The 21,319-nt window shown below is 39.8% G+C and overlaps 2 protein-coding genes across 5 annotated transcripts in view; one reads left to right on the top strand and one right to left on the bottom strand.

Annotated features, from left to right (window-relative positions):
- The window catches only part of LOC137211954 (leucine-rich repeat-containing protein 37A3-like), a 113,934-nt gene extending 108,909 nt beyond the window's left edge, over positions 1-5,025 (top strand). The window contains exon 9 of the transcript XR_010937288.1: positions 858-5,025. The gene's annotated coding sequence lies outside the window, so the exon portion shown is untranslated. The remainder of the gene's footprint in view (positions 1-857) is intronic.
- LOC137211956 (RAD52 motif-containing protein 1-like) lies at positions 211-20,719 on the bottom strand. Of its 4 annotated transcripts, none has more exons than XR_010937290.1 (8): positions 20,617-20,719; positions 20,057-20,236; positions 17,116-17,238; positions 16,572-16,740; positions 15,519-15,617; positions 10,499-10,570; positions 3,525-3,596; positions 211-274 (listed from the first exon to the last, which is right to left on the bottom strand). XR_010937290.1 is itself a non-coding variant. In XM_067714757.1 (8 exons), the coding sequence occupies exons 1-8, from the start codon at positions 20,710-20,712 to the stop codon at positions 12,226-12,228; spliced, it is 852 nt and encodes a 283-aa protein (XP_067570858.1). In that variant the 5' UTR covers positions 20,713-20,719; the 3' UTR covers positions 11,871-12,225. The 4 variants fall into 4 exon arrangements, 3 of the variants coding, with proteins under 3 accessions (XP_067570858.1, XP_067570859.1, XP_067570857.1); XM_067714757.1 differs by lacking the exons at positions 211-274; positions 3,525-3,596; positions 10,499-10,570 and adding exons at positions 11,871-12,306; positions 12,581-12,594; positions 13,779-13,868; XM_067714758.1 differs by lacking the exons at positions 211-274; positions 3,525-3,596; positions 10,499-10,570 and adding exons at positions 11,871-12,322; positions 12,590-12,594; positions 13,783-13,868.
- Positions 20,720-21,319: the final 600 nt, after the last annotated feature.

The raw sequence follows: 21,319 nt of genomic DNA, 5'->3' as shown, positions 1-21,319 counted from the left end.
GGTTGAGAACCACTGCTCTACAATGATTCACTCTGATCCGTTTAATAATTCTCACACTAATCTTTGCCAGAGACTAAAGGGATTTGCTACTAAATTTTAGTAGTAATTTTAATCATATTTCAAAATGAGTAACAAATTAATTTTAGAAAAAATTAAGCTTTATAAAGATTCCAAATATAATGAAATTATATTTGTAACTTACATAAACTGCAAAAAAGGTAGTGGTTCAAATGTACGTCTTTCGATAGACTGTATTTTATTGCAGGATAAATCTCTACGAAAAGGAAAAGGAAAATATTGCCTCAATTAGCTTTTAGATATCTAATTAGTAGGAATAACTAGTAGAGGTTAGCATGATAATAATAAATAAGAAGTTTTGGTCTAAACTCCAAACCTTAGGAATTATTATTTGAACCTTCCAGAGCCCCTAACCCTGCCTTCACCTCTCTTAAGAGTCTCACCTTCAGGATCTTCATAAATTAAATATACAACTATAGATCTTGATAGATTTTGGAGGTAATCTTTCCTGAGAGCAGAAGCATTGATTAGATTCCACCTTTTGTGGTCTTACCAAATTCTAGATTATGAGCTCAAAGTTTTTATCTCTATATATCATTATAATTTCTAATATTCAAAGGAATATTCTTATATTTACACACTTCCCAGTATAGTTCTGTTTTTCTAGGCCAATTCATTACCAGAAGAAATAAAAGACCCTTTCACACAACTTGAAAGGAAGTTACTCCTCTCATTAATATGTAACTTTAATTCAGTATTACACTTTCTATCATATTGACTTTTATTCGAAAATACCTACTCTTGACTATAGCTGACTGTCTTATTTCCATTGATCCCAGGTTAGTCTCTCGTTTCACCTGGATTGGTATAACTGTCTTCTGACTGGTGTTTCCATCTCTACCCTCTGCCTTTCTAAGCCATGCTCCACGCAGTCACCAGATTAAATCTCCGGAAGTGCTTCTGAAATACCAGCATCACTTGTGAACTTATTGAAGATACAAATACTCAGCCCTACTGGGGACCTCTTGAATCAGTAACTATGAGGGTGGAGCTTGTGTTTTCACAAGCCCTCCCAGTGGTTGGTTCCATTGCAGACTAAAGCTTGTCCTAAAGCCCTGCTGTGGTAACATGGTAACTTGGCGTGTTATCCTTGGCTTGGCCTCCAAAGCCCTAGATGATCTGGCTCTCATCTCCTACTCTTCCCACTTGTACTCTACAGGTACTCAGAGTATTTTTCCTGTGTTCTGCCTTTCTCCCACTTGCCTTTTGCAAGCTTATTCTTCCCAGGATGTCTGTCATTGATACCCAATGGCCCTTCGAGGTCCCATTTAAACAGCATTGCTCTGGTAACATCTTCCCTGATCCAATTTGAAGTCTTCTTTCCCTCTTTTGTGCTCCAATACCAACTTATAGCTCTCATTGCCCATATTCATTTATTTCTTTAAATATAGCTATTTTTGCAACCCATTTCCTCTGAGCATAAACTCCTTCAAATTATGGACTAGATACTGCTTATGTGCACCATCTATCATGTTTAAAGCCTACGTGTGGACATAAAGCAAACTCAAATATTTATAAAATCAACAAGTAGCTGGGGAGTGGATAGAAGGAGGAAATGACTGTTTTAAAAGAAATGTGATTTTATTACTTCATGGTGCCTCCACAGCACTTTGTCAGTATGGTTTGAGTTATATGTTTATTTTCCCTGTGAGATCATGAGCTGCTAAAAGGAAACCTGTCTTACCCGCCGTCGTGTTACAACACCAGGCATAGTGCTTGTTAGCATACTCTTTTTTCGCTTTTTTATTGATTGGCATTTTTTTTAAGAATCAGAATACTTATGCTAACATGAAATAATCAGATTATAAAGTATTTCATAGTAGAAGTAATGAAGGGCCTAGTCCACTGAGCACTTATCTTATTGGTTTTTCTCCAAACTGTGTTGGTAAGGTTTGGAGCCCAGAAGGCATGGAAGGGACTAATATAAAGGTGTTGGCCCCTTAAGGCTTGGAAGGTTTGATAATTAAAACAACTATTTTTAGGGTCATGTGAGTCTCTTTATACCCACTTCCCTTAAGCCTTTTATGTTTGCAAGAAGAATCTATTTGCTAAAGAGGATCATTAATTGGCTTAATAAGGATTAATGACATACACAGCTTTGGATGCCATGGACAAAGGACAAAAACTGAGCTTTTATAGCGAAAAACACTGTTATCTCCTTATCCCTAAATAAAAAGAAATACTAGGCAAGCAGTTCCTCTTTGATAAAGAAGCTGGAGAGGGAATTCCCTGGCTGTCCAGGGGTTAGGACTCGGCGCTTCGACTGCTGGGGACCTGGGTTCAATCCCTGGTCAGGGAACTAAGATCCCAGAAGTCCTGTGGTGTGGCCCCAAAACCAAAACAAACAAACAAAAGAACCAGAAAAAAAAAGGCTGTAGAGATTTTTGTTAGGGGCATTTCTGATATGCTGATTTAGTGTAAACATTTCTAAATATACCACTTAACCATCATCTTAAACATTCTTAATATTGGTATCACAATTCCTGCATTGAAATCCTTAACAACAGTTTGTTCTTTTGGTAACTTAATGTGTTCTTGACAATACTGATTTTTTTTTAAGATTTTTTTTTTTATGTGCACCGTTTTTAAAGTCTTTATTGAATTTGTTACAATACTGCTTCTTTTTTTTTATGTTTTGGTTTTTATCCATGAGGCATGTGGGATCTTAGCTCCCAGACCAGGGATCGAACCCACACACCCTGCATTGGAAGGCAAAGTCTTAACCACTAGACCACCAGGGAAGTCCCTTGACAATACTGTTTACATAATTCATCTGCTTAAATATTTAATATTTAAATGTGAATTTAATTTAGATTAAATTATCAAAGTTATGAGTTAATGGCATTCATATTAATGTAAGTGTTCTATACTTTTTTGTCCTGTAGGTTACAATTTGAGGTTAACATTAATTCCTCTCATTTCACTCAACCAACATTTTCAACCTTTTCTGTAAAGGCCAGATAAGTCAATATTTTAGGCTTTGCAGGCCACATACAGTGTGTGTCACTTATTTTTCTTCGTTTCTTTTCTTCTCATTTACAGCCCGTTAAAAATCACTTTTAACTTATGGGCTGTATAAAAACGGACTGTGGGTCAGATTTGATCCATAGGTCATAAACAAAATATAAATACAGAGGGAAAGTATATGAACACTTATATAACAATGTTCATATGGGAGTCTATAATTGCTCAGACCTCATTACCACTTTTCCTCTACAACTAAAGGGTATTTTTCTATCTATACCTTGCCTATATAATTAAAAAATTAAAAATGAATAGGAGATATTTAGGGCTAGTGATGGGCTGGGGCCCTACACAGACTTACAGAGCTGTAGAAGTTTATTGCTAGAAGAAATTGAAGAGATTACCTAACTTGAACCCCTTACTTACTTTATAGATAATCTACTTTATAGATAAGAACTCATAAATAAATATGATTAACTTACAAATATCGGAGGGATAGCAAGCCTTCAAATGAGTCCTTATGTAATTCAGTCAAATCATTTTCACTGAGATTTCTGAAAAATGAAAAGGTTATTTCTGGATCAAAATGCAAAATAACTACAACTATATACTACATAGGACTAAGTCCTATATGTGCAGGAAAGCTGGGTAATGGTGCCTCCTAAACAACCGAATTCTTATTTAATTTAGGGATGGTGATTTCTGCTCTGTTTTCATTTACACCTTCTTTACATGTCGTCTTTTGTGTCCATCTCTCTCCATCACGCATGTGCGCGCGCGCACACACACACACACACACACACACACACACACACACCCCACCCACTCTTCCCACCGAATCATATAGTTAATGCCTACTGTCTAGATCACGAAGTCTCTGTTAGAACCCAGCTCTGGGTGGCAGCAACGTTGCAGAGCTGCCCTTCCCTCCTCTCTTGCCCCAAACCTTATTGGGAAGCCCCACCCAGAACTGTATCAGGGCAAATGAAGCCATCTGATTTTTTCCCCCATTAAAATTGTTTGGAAAACTAAAATGTGCATAAAATATACCTAACTGTTAATAATTCAATTGAACAACTGTTCAACTGTTTAATAATTACAAAACAGATCCCCACGTAACACGATTCATGTCAAGAAAGAATCCTGCCAGCATTCCAGAAGCCCCCCGTGTGCCCTTTTCCAATCACAACCCTCTCTCTGACTTCCTAGAGGGAACCACTATCCTGACTTTAAGAATAATTTCCTTGCTTTTTAAATGTAGTTTTGCCTTTTCTCTATCAGCCATAAACAACACAGTTTCGTCTTGCTTGTTCTTGAACTTTATATAAGTGGAATCATATTATATGTATTATTTTCCACATTGCTTCTTTCATTCAACATTATTTTGTAAAATTATTTTATTTTTGCCTGTAGTATGTAGTGTTGCATGTCCAACTACATGAGGCTTCTGAGTATTTGAAAGTGGCTAATGTGACTAAGGAGTTGAATTTTTAATTTAATTACTTTCAATTATTTCAAAATTAAAAAAACTGATACTCAATGTAATTATTGGAAAATGTTTATGTTAGCAACAATTTGCATATGTGATACTACTTTTTCGAGTGTAAATTTTATGAAATCTAAATACCGATCAAGTATTTGTAATAAAATTTAGCAACCAAATTGTGATTTCAAAGAGTTAGTATGGGAAAAAAATGTAGATTCTCTCATTAATTTTTATATTGATTACATGTAGGTATGATAATACTCTGGATATTTTAAAATACTTAGTATGAAAAAAACGTAGAATATCTTATTAATAATGCATATAATGATTACATGTTAAAATCATAGTATTTTGGATATAAGGGTTAAGTAAAAGATATTAACATTTATTTCATCTGTTTCATTTTACTTTTATTTTTAAGTGGCTACCAGAAAATTTAAGATTACTTATGTGGCTTGCATTATGTTTCTGATGAAGTATATGACTTCTAAGTATGATTATACATTATTCATTCAACTGTTGGTGTAGACTGAGATTTTTCTAGTTTTTATTTATTAAGAGCAATACTGCTTTGAACATTCTTGTATTTGTATCCTGATACATATTTGACTGAGTTTCTCTCGGATGTAATAGGGATACAAAATTGTTTCCTAAGAAGTTGTGCTATTTCAAGTTGGCAGATTGAAACATGTCAAGTCTCCACCCCTTCAACTTCCAACAAAATCCCTAAGAATGATAGAAAAGATATAACTTAAAATTCACAAGCTTAGCTCAATGTGTGGGAGCAGCTGCACAAATGCTCCCCTACCAGAAACGTCCCGGAGCTACCTACAGGGTGATCCATTGGAATAGTGTGGTAGGAGCAGCCTACAGCACACATCAACCCCACATCTTCCCTCCTTGATCCAGGCAGAAAAAGTGTCTTCCTCTAGGCAGGAGCAATTGGTGTTAGCAAGGGGGCAAGGTCCCAGAACCCTGGAAGAAAGGTATGCACTCCCTGACTAGCCACTAGAAGGCACCTTCCACCTCTGCCTTATTCTCAGGGGAACCCATTGGGAGTAATAAGCCCCAAGAGCTCATTTCACTTCTCCCCTAAAGCTGGGAAACAAACGCAGTAGAATCTCAACTACAAAGATGAATTACACTCAGGAATGACCAAACAATGTGACAAAGCCAACTCCATTAAGGACAGAAAACAAAAACAAACAAAAGAGCTTATAGCCAATGAATCAGAGTTAACAAAGCACAAGAGGACCATAGGACAGCACAATTATTACCCTCAGACAGATGTAAGCAGATAGTGCATCCATTAATCAACTCAGGATATACGAATGGGCTTCCCTGGTGGCGCAGTGGTTGAGAGTCCGCCTGCCGATGCAGCGGACACGGGTTCGTGCCCCGGTCTGGGAAGATCCCACATGCCGCGGAGCGGCTGGGCCCGTAAGCCATGGCCGCTGTGCCTGCGCGTTCGGAGCCTGTGCTCCGCAACGGGAGAGGTCACAACAGTGAGAAGCCCGCATACCGGAAAAAAAAAAAAATGTATATATACAAATGAAAAGTGTTAGCAATAATAAAAAAAAAAACTCAGTATATGAGCAGCAGAAATGAAAGTTAAAGAATAAATCAGGAAACTGAGAGATCCGGCCAATGACTGCTCCAGAATGCAGAATGAAGGGAGCAGGAACGATTCACTGTCAGGCCTGACCCCTGGGTCTGCCCGAGGAATGTTAAGCCCTTTGCTTCCGCTGGTCTCACACTAAAGACTAGGAACATGCTGCGGGGAGGAGGGGGTGGTGTTTTGCACCAGTTTCTTATATCTGATAAGCAGGAAGGCACATAGCCTGTATCCCAAGAGTGGAGTGAAGGAGTGGTAGAGAGAGCCAGTATAGAAGAAACTCTATAAGATGTCAAAGGTAGGTTTCTCTTGCCTGGAAGAATCCCCTTCCTTGCAGGTAATATTAACAGTGGTACATCCTTCAGGAGCCTTGGGGATCTGAGCACAGGCTATGTTGCCTTGTGAAACTATTTCCACTGAATTCTGCATTTAAAACGTTCTGCTTTTCACTCACAGTGTCTCTTGGTCACATATTTATATTAATTCCATCTCATAGCTTAATTCCAGCTCATAAGTTAATTCTTTACTCATAGCTTATGAGAATTAAAATATTACTACCTGGAAACTCTGCAACTCAGTTATTAAGGTGGTTCATATTATACAGAATATAGTCACACACATTTTTAAAAGATCACTAAAACAAAAACACAAAAGATTTCAATTCCCACAAAGAACTCTTGGAGCCCTGAGCATGATTCAAAGACCCTGACCTCAATTTGAAATTCACCATTTTAGGAGGAATCGCAGTGATTGTCAGAATACATGTTAGGGGGAATGGTCAACAGATGGTGCTAAGATTGATTGTTTTCTCACCTCTAAGTAGTGGTTTCATATTTCCATGGAAATGATCCAAAAAGAGGAAAACCAAATCAATTTGTCCAACGACATGTACGGTAACACTTTTCATACCATCAAAGGTAGGAAAAAACTCTACCTCCCCATATCACATAACAAAACTGTATGTTTTGTTATATATATCGTATATATCATAAATGATATACATATATATATCATAAATGATATACAAATGTCACAGGAAATGATGGTATATGAAAAAAAGCTACACAAAAGTGGAACTCATATATACTAATTATAACTTTGAAAGTTGACAAGGATTCAGTAAGTACAGCAAAGAGATGGGGCCGATCCTCAACTCTTTATGACACTGTCTTCTCTGATTGGCTGATGCCCATCTCAGACTGGTTAGAGTTTGAATATCATGGTCGAACAGCGGGTAACCAAACAGTGTGTATTTCAAATTAATGGGGCTTCTTTCTGTGAAGTTGTTTGGATGACAGGAGAGTAGAAATTTTAAAAATAACAACGCTAAATTCAGCCTAGAAGTAAAGTTTAGACTGAGAATGAGTCAGTCACCAGAAAATTACCCAAAAAGGAGCTTCCAATAAGCAATAACTGAAATAAAATACATTAATCTGTAGAACTTCAAATATTCATTTTGACTGCAGAAGAAATTTTAAAACTATGGGGAATCAGAGTTAAAGCCAGATCTAAAACTTTCTCACACCATGAAAATATCAAAACTAGGCATGAAGTAACATTTAAGAAAGACCAGGGTTCAGGTCTAAGGCAATCTTCTGAACTTCACATTCATTCTTGATTCTGTAATACTGACAATTACCCTTCCCTCCACCTCTGAAACTTCTAGGAAATTGAGAGGGCTCAGGGTTGGTTGGTTTGATTGATTTAACTATATATATAATGCAAACAATAGGCCTTTCTGGAACTGATTTACTCTCGTTCCCCTGCTTTCTTTCTCTCCAAAGTACTTAGCAATGCTTGAAATTATACCTATCTATTTATTACACTTATATACTTATTTCTATTTATTTGTAAACCCCCTGAGAACTGGGATACTTGGGCTGTTTCATTCTTGGGCCTGAAACCCTAGCATGTAAAACAGTTCGTGGCATATAGTACATACTCGAAAAATATTTATTGAGTGAATTCAGAAAGTGACAAATTATCAACTATCAGATACTTTTATTTAAAATAAATTATCCATTTATTGTCACTCAGGAAGATAAGTATAGGAAAAGAAATGTCTTTTTTCTCCCCTACATTTGTGACTCAATCTTTTGAGACAAGAATCCTTTGAGAATTTCATAAAAGCAATGGTTCTTTTCCCTAAAAATCTGTACTTTCTTGAACACACGCAAAAGTGTGCACACAATTTCGACTTGTGGATCTTCCTTTTAGGGCAGAGGTCTGTGAATAGAGAGGACTGAATCCAGAGTGCCAAACTTGGATGGGAAATAAAATTATACCTCAGTTTTCACAAATCTCTAACTAAAACCAGCACTTCCTTCCATTATGAATGTAGGCAACAAACCACAGTAGATCAGCAGTATAGTTAATTCGGTCCCCAATAGAAATCACAGGTCACTCCATATCACGTATATGCTGCAGATGCCTCGAAATATCATTTATTCTCATCACTACCCTGGAGTTATAACATTTATTAGACCTACCACTATACCTTCTTATTTAATGTGTTAAGAGAAGCATATTTATTACTATTTCACTAATTTTAAAAATATTCTGAAAACTATTTCAATATAGTTGGTTTCCTTTGTTTTTCTATATATTTTGACTTACTATACATTTTAAAACATTATCCCAAGGACATAAGCTTCTGCAGCTTGCCAAAGAGTTATACACGGGGAAGCAGGAGGGAGGTTAAGAAATTCTGCTTTGGGGAACCACTGACCTCAAGTTAGGAACCTCTGCTTATAAGGTATAAACCTCAAGCTGACTTAGAAATCTTCAAACCTTACCAGACTCATGTTATAGTATACTGCCTCCCAAACACATGCTTTTCAAAAATTAATTTTTAATTTCAATTTATTTTTAAAAAATATGTAATATATATTCACATCTCAAAATTCCAAAAATATGTAGCACACAATTCAAACTTTTTCTCTTACCTCTGTCCCTCAGTCTACCACCCCCCTCCACTCCCAGAGGAAATTAAGTTATCTATTTCTTGTGCCAAATGACTTTCATTTTTCTTACAAGATTGGGAAATAAAATCTCCAAGTTAGATACTATCACAGAAAATATAAACTACATATAGTATTTAGGAAATATGTAAATTAAAAAAATTACCTGGTTCTAGCATTTTTTTCCATACCAATAAGATATCAGACTAAGGGGACATCTCTTTAAGGTGGTCATAATACCTATTTTTAGATTGACTGTTATGTCTTTTATTATTAATCCAGAAGTCATTTATGACTTGTCTATTCAAGCTGAACTAAGGATATGACCACAGACTGTCATGAAAACTTACTGTGAATGTTTTTTTCCAAAATCACTTATATATCTAAACTGACTTTTTCTACAAATCAATAAAAAATATAGTAACAGAAAAATGGGCAAAGGACAGACAATTCAGAGATAAAATATAAATGTTCAGTAAACATATAAAGATATTTAAGTTTACAAGTAATAAGAAAAATTCAAATTCAGATGGGACCCCTTTTATTCACCCATCAGATTAGCAAAAAAAAAAAAAAAAGGGAGAATATCAGTGGTGGAAGGGTGTGGGGAAATGAATGTCATCACAGCATGATGACTGGAGGGTAAGCTGGCACAACTTTTTTGAGGGCAATTAAAATTTTATATCTAAATAGTCTTCACCCCAACAATCCCATTTCTAGATAACTATTCTATAGAAATAAATGACCAGGCTCACAAAAATGCACGTACAAGGATATTCATTGCAGCAATGCAAGTAACAAGAAAACTGGTCATAATCTAAACATACTTCAATAGGGGCATTAGTAGACTGTGATACATTCATACTACGGAATACTATGCAGGAGTTTAAAGGAATGGGGTAACCCTCTATGAACTGGGAAGGAAAGAAATCTAAGACATATCAGGAAATGAAGGAATCAAGTTGCAGGATGTTACTTATGTAATAAAAGATAAGAAAAACACACAAACCTATTTTGCTATCTGTAAATATGTATGTACTCAAACGTATGGAAAAGAGTCTGGAAGGATTAATACTAAACTCAAAGTAGTGGGTGTGGGACTAGGGCACAAGAAGGGTTTTCACTATCCCTGTTATTTCATTGTTATATATTGAGAATATAATCATGTATTACTTGTACAATGGAAAATAAGTTTAAGTTGTCTCTTACTGATTTTCAAGAGGTCCTGCCAAATTTAATTTTTTAAATAAACATAGAATTTCAATCATTAGGTTGCTTTGGGATATGGAAGGGGAAGTACCTTTGCTCACAGGTATTGACCTCAAAATTCTGGACCAAGAAGGATCTTACAATGCAGTTAGCTTTTTGTATTCATATTTGGGGAGAGTAACTCACAGCTTCTCAGCCCAGCGGTATGCCTTCCATATACTTTCATCAAGGTAAGAAATAGAGTTTCCTTGGAAATTTCTGTGAAGAAACACAGTTCATATGCTTGAATAGGTAGAAAAAGAATGTAGAGAATAAGGAAAAGAATCATGGCCACCATGTAGGGAATATTCAAATGCAGAAAAGACCAGCTTTTTAATTCCCACAGCTTCCCAGCTTCCCAGTGTGCACAATTAATAAAAACATACTGTGAGGCCACTGGCACAAACAATGAGGCATCTCCTCAGAACCTGAACTTCCTATCTGTCCAAATTCTTGGATACATAATGCCAATTACTTTTTTTCCAAAATCACTTATGTGTCTAAAATGACTCCTACAAATCAATGAGAAAAATGGCAAACATTTATCAATATCAGCAAATAAATATTAAGAAATCCTATGGCAGGCAACACCAAAGCTTTGGCTCAGTGCCCTCAGAACCTCTCCAGGTGTTAGAAGGATACGGGCAAGGCAATTAGAAATCAGAGGGACTAATACGAAAATATCTCTTAAACATATTGCCTAGGGAAAAGCACAAGTCACTGAACAAGGAGTAAAGTTATTACCTCATTAGGGGAACAAAATGCAAAGGAAAGAGATCGGAAGGAAGGACACACATCAAAACAGTAACAGGAGTTACCTTATTGGTGGTAGGGAAGGTGGGGTGGAATTTTCACATTTTACCCTATATACTTCTGTGGCATTTCTTTTTTTAAACAGTGAGAATGTATCCATGAATTAGACGTGTTTAAAAGAAGCTGTTAAATGCCTGAGGTTCGGTTTGCACCACTAACTCAGTGGGTGACTGAATCTTTAGCTTTAGCTTTGCCCTCTTCCCTCAGCAACAATGGAACTATTCAGTTTATATGCACATTTTTCACGGGAGTCAGAAATAAGTCAAAACGGATACCTGCCTGCCCATCTGCCTGAGGGACATTTCCACTCAAACAGAGCCTTCTGGTTGCTTTATGCTCACCAATAAAAGATGCCTAAGACTGAACTCATCTCCCTCAAACTGACTCTGCTTCCCAACTGCTGTATTTCCACATGTTATACCACCATCATTCTGCCCAAGCCTCTGTCAGCCGCGGGGGGTTGGGGGTCACCTGGACGGGGCCCAGGGCCCACTCCGGAGGCTGAACTGCCTAGATTAGAAGCCACAGTCGTTGCCATGTGAGGAGGAGCCGTGGGGCGCAGCCGTGACACAGAGGCGCAGCCACGACATGACATGCGGCGGCTCAAGACGCAGCGGCCCAGGCCAGGGAGGAGCCGGAGCCACAACCTCCTTCAGAGCCGAACCGAACCGTTATGCCAGCGCCGCGACGCGAGGGCTCACCGTTAACAACCGCGCGTCCCTCCCCCGCCTAACGGCCCACCCGTTATTTACGACACCTGCAGTTACGCCACCTTTATTAGGCTCGTGCGGAGATTCAATCCCCGCCACCAGAGTGGGCCTTTTCCCAGAGTCCCCAGGGCGCAAGCCATCCTTCCCCTTGCAAAGGCGACAGTTACCTCCTGCCGGGCCCTCTTCCCAACCCCTCCCTGCCCTCCCTGGCCCCAAACAATGAGGCGGGATTTGGGCTGCAGTCCCCAGTGGCCCCAAACTCCAGCAGCCCAGGGGCCGAGGGGGATTGGAAAGGATGCAGAGCTTCCCGAGGAAACCACAGGACGTGGCATTCTAGGAAATTCAAAAGTGCTAATCCAATTCTGGCAATCTGAACTCTTCCTCCTCAGAGCTGAAGTCTGAGAGACATTCTTCCTCCCTTTGGCCACACGGCTGAGAACAAAAGTAGCTGATTTTCAAAATGAGCACCAGTTCCGGTGTCGGGAGGCGAACACTCCTTACAATTATTCTACAATGTTGCCATTTCCTCCAAACTCTCAGTATTCACGTCTCATTATTCATTCACCACTCTGTTATTAGGGGTTACCACTGAATCAGTGATGACTCCAGAACTTCTGTAGGAGGGGTTTGGGGCAGGTGAGCAATTCATTCTGGGAAAGAGAGTCTAAAACCAAGTGAATGGCCCTTTACATTAGAATGGGCAAACTTCCCACACCCCACCTTGTCTCAACAGAGCCATTAATCTAGAAAAAACTACAGTGTCACTTTTCAGAGGTCTACCCTGTGTGCACACATGGAGAAGACACTTAGAATGTTAAAGTCAGCATGTTAAGTAATTTTCTTGAACTACTGTAACTAGCACCCTATTTACTTTCTTCACAGTCCTTTTCATAATCTATTTAATTTTAGTCCTTTTTAATTGTCTGGTACACCTTTAACACCTAAACTCCAAGAGAGAAGGAGCTTCATCTTATTTCCAGTGCCTAGCACATAATGGTTTCTAAATGGAACTGATTCCAAGATTGGCCTCATTTAGGAATGGATCTGTTGTTATAATCAGGTTTCCGAAATCTTTAGTATCAATACGGAATCCTTTCCTCTCACATTTCACAGGAAGCTAGACTTCTTAAAGCCCAAACATGGATACGTCTGAAGTTTCCTTGACTGATTTAAATTGAATTAAAATAATTGTTTTGTACAGGAAAAACTTTCAAAATTTTTACATTTTTCAGAACATAACCACCTTTTCTTTCTCTACTTTCTTCCCTTCAGAACAAACTTTGCAACATTGGGGTGAGTTAAATCATCAGAAATCTAGCCCCAAATTCAGCTCTCAATGACATGAAACACATTTTTTGCTCCTTTTTAATAAAAATCCTATATGCAGTACATTAATGTTTTCTTTTAGAAATTACGTTGACAACTTAATCCCTAATTCGAGGCATCCATATAATTGGTTTACAAAAAGGTTCTTTGGCAAAATATTTAACACAAGATATATATGAGATGCTGAGATCTGGGTAATATACCTTACTTGAAAGGCATGAATAGTTTTAAAACACTGTAGCATAATCACACTGAAGGCCATAGTTACTTTGTTCCCATATCCTTGCAATTCTATTTGAGGGGAGTTCTAAAAGGCCTGTGTCTTCTCCTGTGTCCACAACTATAGACATACACTGATGGCCCTCAATCCTGCTCTCCAAACTTCAAATAAGGGGCCAGAGACAAGGCTCGGGACTTGGAAAAGTCCTAGAAATTCCCTGCCTCTAAAGCAGTTTCAGAGTTTCACCTTTTCCTGAGGATGACAGAGCTGAGTAGACATGCCAAAGTCTTCCAAATCCTGCTGGGTGCTTTGAATTACGGCTACACTGGCTGTGTACCCCTTGAGTTTTTATCTCCACATACTTGAATGAAATCCTGTAGCTCCTCTTCGGTTCTAGCATCTGTGGCCTCTTCACAGGGTCTATATGCCACAGCTACTTTACCACTTTCTGACATAAAGCTAACAAGGATCAATTCACAAGGTTTCTTGTTCTAAAACTTCCTGTATGCAATGGTAGCACCCAATAATTAGACATTCTTTTGATTTCTAAAAGCAGAAAATAAGAGCTTTTTCCTAGAAGTTCCCTCATCTGACACTTCCGTTTTTATCATAATTACTTGTGAAAAAATATATAACAAGTATCAACTTTGGTTCAAAAACCTTTATGATCTTAGAAATAAGAACTAAGGAATAATGACATAGGAATTAAAAGCTGTGGAAACAAAAATGTTCAATCACAATACAACGAAATAGGAAGGCATTAGGTGGGGGTCAAAGTGAGTTCAAACCTGGGATAGATACCACTGGACTATAATAGATACTTCATGTTAGAAGCAAGGCAAGTGCCTACTCCTTGGGACCAAAATTCTACCAGATACAGTGAACAAAGCTTTGGAGACAGAGACAGAGAGCATTTGAACACTCTACTGGCGGAAACTGGCCCATGTACCCTTTGGACAATACTGCTTTCCTCAAGGCAAGCTAGAGCCACCAGGCTTTTTGGTCTAAGGAGTTTTGAGTACATATAAGGAATACCTTGGCAAATTAGGGACAAACAACCCAGACATTTAGTTTGGTTCTTAAAGGTTGTTACCCAGAGTTGACAGCTGGTGGAGATTCAGCCTGATGACCAGGGAAGTTAAACTTCACTGGAAGGACTGCCCAGGCGGAAAGGCCAAGACCAATGCAGGGTCAACTCTTACAAGCAAATAAGCTCTCTGACAACTTAGCTAGGATTTCTCAGTCTCTAAGCCTGCAGGGCTGTGAAGCAGGGGAGCAATTCTGTTCCGGGAATCTACTAATCATAAAGTTTCCTTCGGGCATAGCCTGCGACATTCTCACCGTTGTATAACTCGATAGGGAACACAATCAACGCTATTCAATACCATGACCACTTTCAAGGCTCACAAAAACGTAGCCGATTATTATATAAGAATCATATTCACCCAATATATCAGAAATGAAAACTGAAATTAAACTGATTCCAAAAACATAATCTAATAAACTTTTCAACAAGAAAACAACGATACTCAAAATAGTCCATATATTTTGTCTGCTTACTATGTTTCAGGCATAGTTCTAAGCTTTTTACATTCATCATCTCATTTACTCTTACAATATCCCCCATTAGGTGGTAAGCTGAATTACTAACCCTATTTGCAGATAAAGAAATTGCACCTTAGAGATATTAAATACCTTCAAATGTCTCTGGCTAGAAAAACCTAAAATTGCAACAACAACAACAACAACAAAATCTAAGAGACAAAGTTAGGACTCAAACACAGGTGTCCAAGGCTTATAATCACTACACTATTCTGTACAATAAGCAAGCAATTGAGGAAGAACTGGATCAAACACTTTTTGTATGAACTGAGGCAAGTCATTCTACATCTAAACACTGGGGATAATAATATTTCCTGTCGTTTTTCTCATAAATGCCACAAAGAACAAATTTAAGACTGCTGCTGTGAAAGCATCTGGTGAATGAAAGAATAGGTAATGTTTTAGATAACCATTATTTTCATCCAATTAACTTTTCAATTAAGTTTATTTGCTCACTGAAACAGAAGTACTTCAAGGACAGTCAAAAAGGTCTTACCTAAAACCACAATCAGCAGTTTCTGGAATGCATCTGTCATAGCCTTCTGAATAGCAAGCTTCTGGGTTACCTTCCTTTTCATAAGGAATGATAATGACCCTAAATCCAACCAAAACAGATGAATTTAAAATGCTGAATAACTGATTTCTAGGTAATGTGTTTAAAACTAAAAATGCATCTGTGATTCTTAGATCATTACCTTAGTGATCAAGGGCAGGCACTACAGTGGGGTGCGGTTGAATGACTCTGCTGTAGGTATACCCTGGCTTGGCACATTTTTACTGCTCAGATCTATTCTGGAAGTTCCTAAAATACTCGATGGGAAATGCAAACCAAGAACGTGGCACTAATCGCATATGACACACAGATTTCAAGTGGACAAGCTGAGGCTACACTGCTACAGACGCTGCTCTCCTGTGCGTGAAGGGCTGGATTCATACAGTGAGATAGATTTGGTGGTAGTGCAGATGATCTGGCCTCTCCTCAACCATCACCCACTCAGGTGGATGGTGGAGCCTCCTCCACTCCGTTCACTAACAGCCCTGCCTCTGACTTAAAACCCTAAGCCCAAGTGCCATGGACTCTAGGAAAAAACTCAGCACCAATCGGAATCCCCTTTCTAGGGATCTATATTTACGTTTTCCGCGTAGGCCCTTCTATAGGAGGCAAAGGACTGAACATTTACACAAGAGTTTATTTCAATCTTTAGACAATGGTTTTGTTGGGATAACTGGAGGCCAGAAGACATCTGTATTTGAAGGACTATTTTAGCACATAACAAATTATTAACCAAAAAAACCACAAAAACTAACTAATTTTCCCTCCTCCTAAGCTTCCTGGCAGGCAGTCAGTTCTAAAATTCTAAAGTTTAAGGTCCTGTCAGGTATTGCCTAAGATAAAAACCTACATTGTCAGGCAGAAAAATTCTGCCCAGGGCTTTAGTTGCTTAGCTATGGTGATGATGTATCTGAAAAGTTGAGTTTCAGAAAGAAAGGAAAAAAGAGAAATCCCACTCCCTCACCTCCCCATACACACACATATTGGAAAACAGACCTTCCTCCAACTTATCCAAAGGTTCCTCAGCCATGCAAACTCCAGGACTCCTGCACTCGTGGGAGGGCAACACCACCTCTAAAGCACAGAAGAACTTGAGGCTTTGCTTCTGAAGTGGTGTCACAATATCTTCCTTTTCCCTTTCTTCAAGGTTAGAAAGATCCTGAAGCTGTTAGGATTTTGAATTAAAGGCTAGACTTCAAAATATTCTGTTGTTAGAAATAAAAACTAAACTCCAGCAACCCCAGGTAATAGTTTAGGTATGCTATAGCTTCAAAATCAAGTGAGACTTGCAAATGAATGATTAGATATGGTCAACTATTTTTTATTATACAGCATGCAAATACTGGAGAAAATTATGGACACCACCATCTATGTCATTGAGATTATCACTAATTCTAGGTGGCAGGCCAATGCTCAGATACTTCCATGTGGAAGCCTCTCACATCTCCTCCCCATAGCCCTGTTCTATTCTTCTCTCTAAAGTCTAGGAGTTCAGTGTTGAAAGGAGTCTGGTTAGTAAAACAAAGTCTACAGAGTTTACCTTGATGATCCTTTTTGACCACCCATTGAAACCAATGTAGTAATTTGCCAATTCTTGGCATCTGGAGCTGTTTAGGGCAGGCGTATTATGTTGAACCGCCTTATGACTGGTGCCGAGACGAACCTAAAGACATAAAAGACCTAAAAATATCACAACCCTACATAGAGGCTTATTTTGGATATACCTGAGATTTATCAATACCAATTTCATAGAGGGGCTGTGCAGATTAAGTAGCACATTTTAAGCAATGAGTTCACAGTGAGCCCTAAATAAATGTTATTTATTATTTTTAGGTCAGTACTTTTCTGCATCATTTCCAGGGCCCCTGATTAACCGGAAGGTTCCCTGACCTCTGGTGGTGAAAGTGATGATGAAAGCAACCAAGGAAGCCCAGCAGAAGCCTATTATGGGGCTGGGGGTAAGCAAAGGAAGTGAACTGTTTCAGTCGTCTCATCCTGTAGCTCCTGCTCGAGAATACGAGCTGAAGAGGAGATAAGATGGACCTGCCACTGAATTAGGACCTTAATCTGTAGCACCCCCTCCCCAAGTTACTAACCCCTGTTAGAAGAGGGAATACATATACCTCTCTAAATGTAAATAAAGCAACCAAAAGAATTAGAGGTTCATCTGCATTAACAAGCTTCTTTGAGAGTGCAAATATTTCCAGTCTTAACTCTCTCAATAACTTACATATTACTGTGGAGTTTTTACATCACTAGTTCTTTCTTAAATGTCTATTTCCATTTTGAACAGCGTGTAGTATATAAATACAGTCATAAAAATTCAAATAATACAAAGAAAGTCAAAGCATTGTTAATTCTTTGATTTGTTTGTGCATCTTCCCCGTCACTAGTTTACGAGCTCCTTAAGTGCTTGAAGGAACCGTATATTATTCTTTCCTTGTTACCAGAAACAAGCATAGGTCTTGGCATATAATAGGGGAGTGATGGTCTGTTGACTGAGTGAATGAATGAGTACATAAGGAAATGAAATTATTTTCTCCAACTGAAGCTGCCTGCTGGGAAGGAGAAATGAAGACTAATTTTTAAATGTTGAGTGTCACATGGGAGGCTAGGCCCTGTACGATGAGTCATAATGGAGCTGTCCTGGACAATTAGGAACCTTCAGAAGGGCTCTGAGCCCCTGGGTAGTAGAGACAGTTGACATCTGGGATAACCTTGCCACAGTTCTTGTTGGCAAACATATCCCTTCATGCTACTGAGAAAAACTCAGATACATTAGGCCTTTCCTGCATTTTAAGATGTTATTATCTTTTCTGTATTTATAAAAAATACAGGGGAAAAAAGATAAGAAGTATGTATACCTGCCAATGAATAAAAGAACACATAATTGGAACTTCCCTGCTGGTGTAGTGGTTAAGACTCCATGCTCGCAATGCAGGGGGCCTTGGTTCGATCCCTGGTCAGTGAATTATGTCTCTCACATGCATGCTGCAACTAAGAGTTCACACACCACAGTTAAGGAGCCTGCGAGCCACAACTAAGGAGCCTGCCTGCTGCAACTAAGACCCGGTGCAACCAAATAAATAAATAAATAAAATTTTAAAAGAACGCATAATTAAAGTGGGTAACAATTTCGGGCGTGTGAGCAGTAAACTAAGGCTCTGCATTAAATAAGGAAATCTAATACGAATGCCCTTTCCTCTCAACTGTATAGTGACTTGTAGAACATTCTATCAGTGCCGAGCTTTATGCTGTGAAAATCTCAGAACCTAACCTTATGGAATGGTCTTAATGTCCAATATAAGAAAAGAACTCATTACTCACAACTGACACCAAGTAACTGTTTCATAATCTTTCCAGGACCATCTGTAATATCTGAGTGGTTATGTGAAATGGTCGCAGGGTGTGCAAACAAAAGAATGCCTGGCACAAAATCATTTCAATCCCAGGGAGTACAGGATTGAAGAGGGTGTTAAACAGGGTACAGAAGTGGGAGGTAGTGTACCTGGAGTCACATCTGAGGAGAGTTCTCAGATTCAATAAAGGTGAACTCAGTGAGTAAAGAAATATGGGTGAGAATAGGCAGCAAGGTCAGTAGGAAGTAGCCAGAGCGAGAAGCCAATCAGAGAAGACACACAGTTTGAGAGTGGTGATGAAGCCTCCTTTATGTTACATCTGACAAAAGTTCCTCAAGCTCCGGACTTCCCTGGTGGCACAGTGGTTAAGAGTCCACCTGCCAATGCAGAGGACACGGGTTCGATCCCTCGTGCGGGAAGATCCCACATGCCGCAGAGCAACTAAGCCCGTAAGCCACAACTACTAAAGCCTGCGTGCCTAGAACCCGTGCTCCGCAACAAGAGAAGCCCTCGCGATGAGAAGCCCACACACCACAAGGAAGAGGAATCCCCGCTCGCCACAACTAGAGAAAGCCAGCGCGCAGCAACAAGACCGAACGCAGCCAAAAATAAATTAATTAATTAATTAATTCATGAAAAAGTTTGTCAACCTCACACATTTGAAAATCACATAAAAGTATATATAAGGAAGACTCTTGTGAAGATTTCTTAAATTAAGGGGCAGCATAAAATGACATGGAGTTTAACATCAGTTAAGTTGGGTTTGGCCTCTAGTTTCCACCTTTACTGTCATGAACCTTAAGTAAGTCACTTAACCATCCTGAGTTCGAGTTTCTTCATCTAAAAAAAAGAAAGAAAGATCTGGGGAACTGGGGGATCACTGGAGCAGTGAATCTGAGAGCATTCTGTACACCACAGTGCTGTACAAACGTTGGCCTTCCCCCCCCCCACCCCGCCCCCGCCGCTGGGATCTTAGTTCCCCGACCAGGGGTTGAACCCGGGCCCTCAGCAGTGAAAGTGCAGAGTCCTAACACTGGACCGCCAGGGAATTCCCGATGGCCCATTAGTTTTAAATTCAGCACTTCATCCCGGTAGAGCGAGGAATTCCACATTTGGACCCACCTTCACTGGAGATGTCCGGAAAAGCTGCTTCTGGTCGCATGCCTTTTGGGCTCTGTGGGCATCCCTTGCTGAATAAAACTTGATGATGCCATAGAACCCAGGACCGGCCACTGCTGCGTTTGGGAAGACTCGGACCGAATACAGAAGGCCAATCTGGGAGAAGACTGTGAACACAGAATGCTGTAGGGTGGTCCCATGCTAAGTAAGTGCAGGAAATTTCACGCCCAGGAAAACAAACCGCCCATTCCCTTATATTCCCCCAGCCCTTCGCCACAGGCAACTGTGGTGAGCCGGCAACTCCAAACACTTCTCATTTTATGAACAAGTTTCCCTCTGAAATCCTAAGCTTCGAGAAGCATTAGGAGGCAATGCCGTCTGTTGGGAACTATCTCTCAAAAATCTCTGGGAGCGAGCTGACTGCTCAGGTCGGCTCTAGAACTAAGATTCCTCTCAGCGGAGACCACAGGCAGATGAGGTGCTGAAGCAGTACCCCGGGGCGCCCAGTTACTGGGGCGCGGGGCGGCTTCCTCCACCCCTCCCTCCGCCCCGGCTCGGCTCACTTGCAAGGCCTCGGCCGTGGGTCCAGAGCTCAGCTCCCACACCAGCAAGGTTTTGTCACCCGCGACGGGAACCGCAAAAGGTACCAACTCTATCATTCTACCGTTACCGCGCGTGCGCGGCTCGTGGCGCAAGCGGACTGCGCCTGCGCACGCGCGCCCGCGCTTTTTAAAAAATGGAGCCTGAGGGGCGGAGCCAGCTCGGTGGGAGTGGGACGGGGGCGGTGCTCGAACTTCTCCCTCGACCCCCCCACTCCGGGCTTGCCTCTGCCTCTAGTTCCCCTTCCGCAACCCGCGCGCCCAGAAGTTTTGAAGTTTAGCGTTTCTATTCAAGTGTATTTTTAGCGTAGAGTCCAAAGTGTGAGTTTACAGGATCGAATGGTGCGGACATGTTTATAGCAGCTGGCTTCATCTCCAAGCTCCCAGAGAAGACTAGAGTACTAAGTAGTTAGCGCTAACTATCCACTGAACTTTAAAAACTTAGATTTCCCGACTCTGTGTGAGAAATGACCACCAAAGATGCAATCCTTCGACTTGAGTGTTTGCATGAGTCTTAAATAGGCAAATCAAGGCATAACATTAAAGCCATCAACAGTCTAGTATGAAATTCTTAAAAAGCTGGTTTCTAGCCCATTTTCCTAAAGTACCGCCAAATCATCCAGCACATTTCTGCATCCCCACCACGACTTTCTCCACCTCAATATAG

This window comes from Pseudorca crassidens, chromosome 19 (genome assembly GCF_039906515.1).
Source record: "Pseudorca crassidens isolate mPseCra1 chromosome 19, mPseCra1.hap1, whole genome shotgun sequence".
Lineage (NCBI taxonomy): Eukaryota > Metazoa > Chordata > Mammalia > Artiodactyla > Delphinidae > Pseudorca > Pseudorca crassidens.
This window is presented reverse-complemented; position numbering and strand designations above follow the sequence as displayed.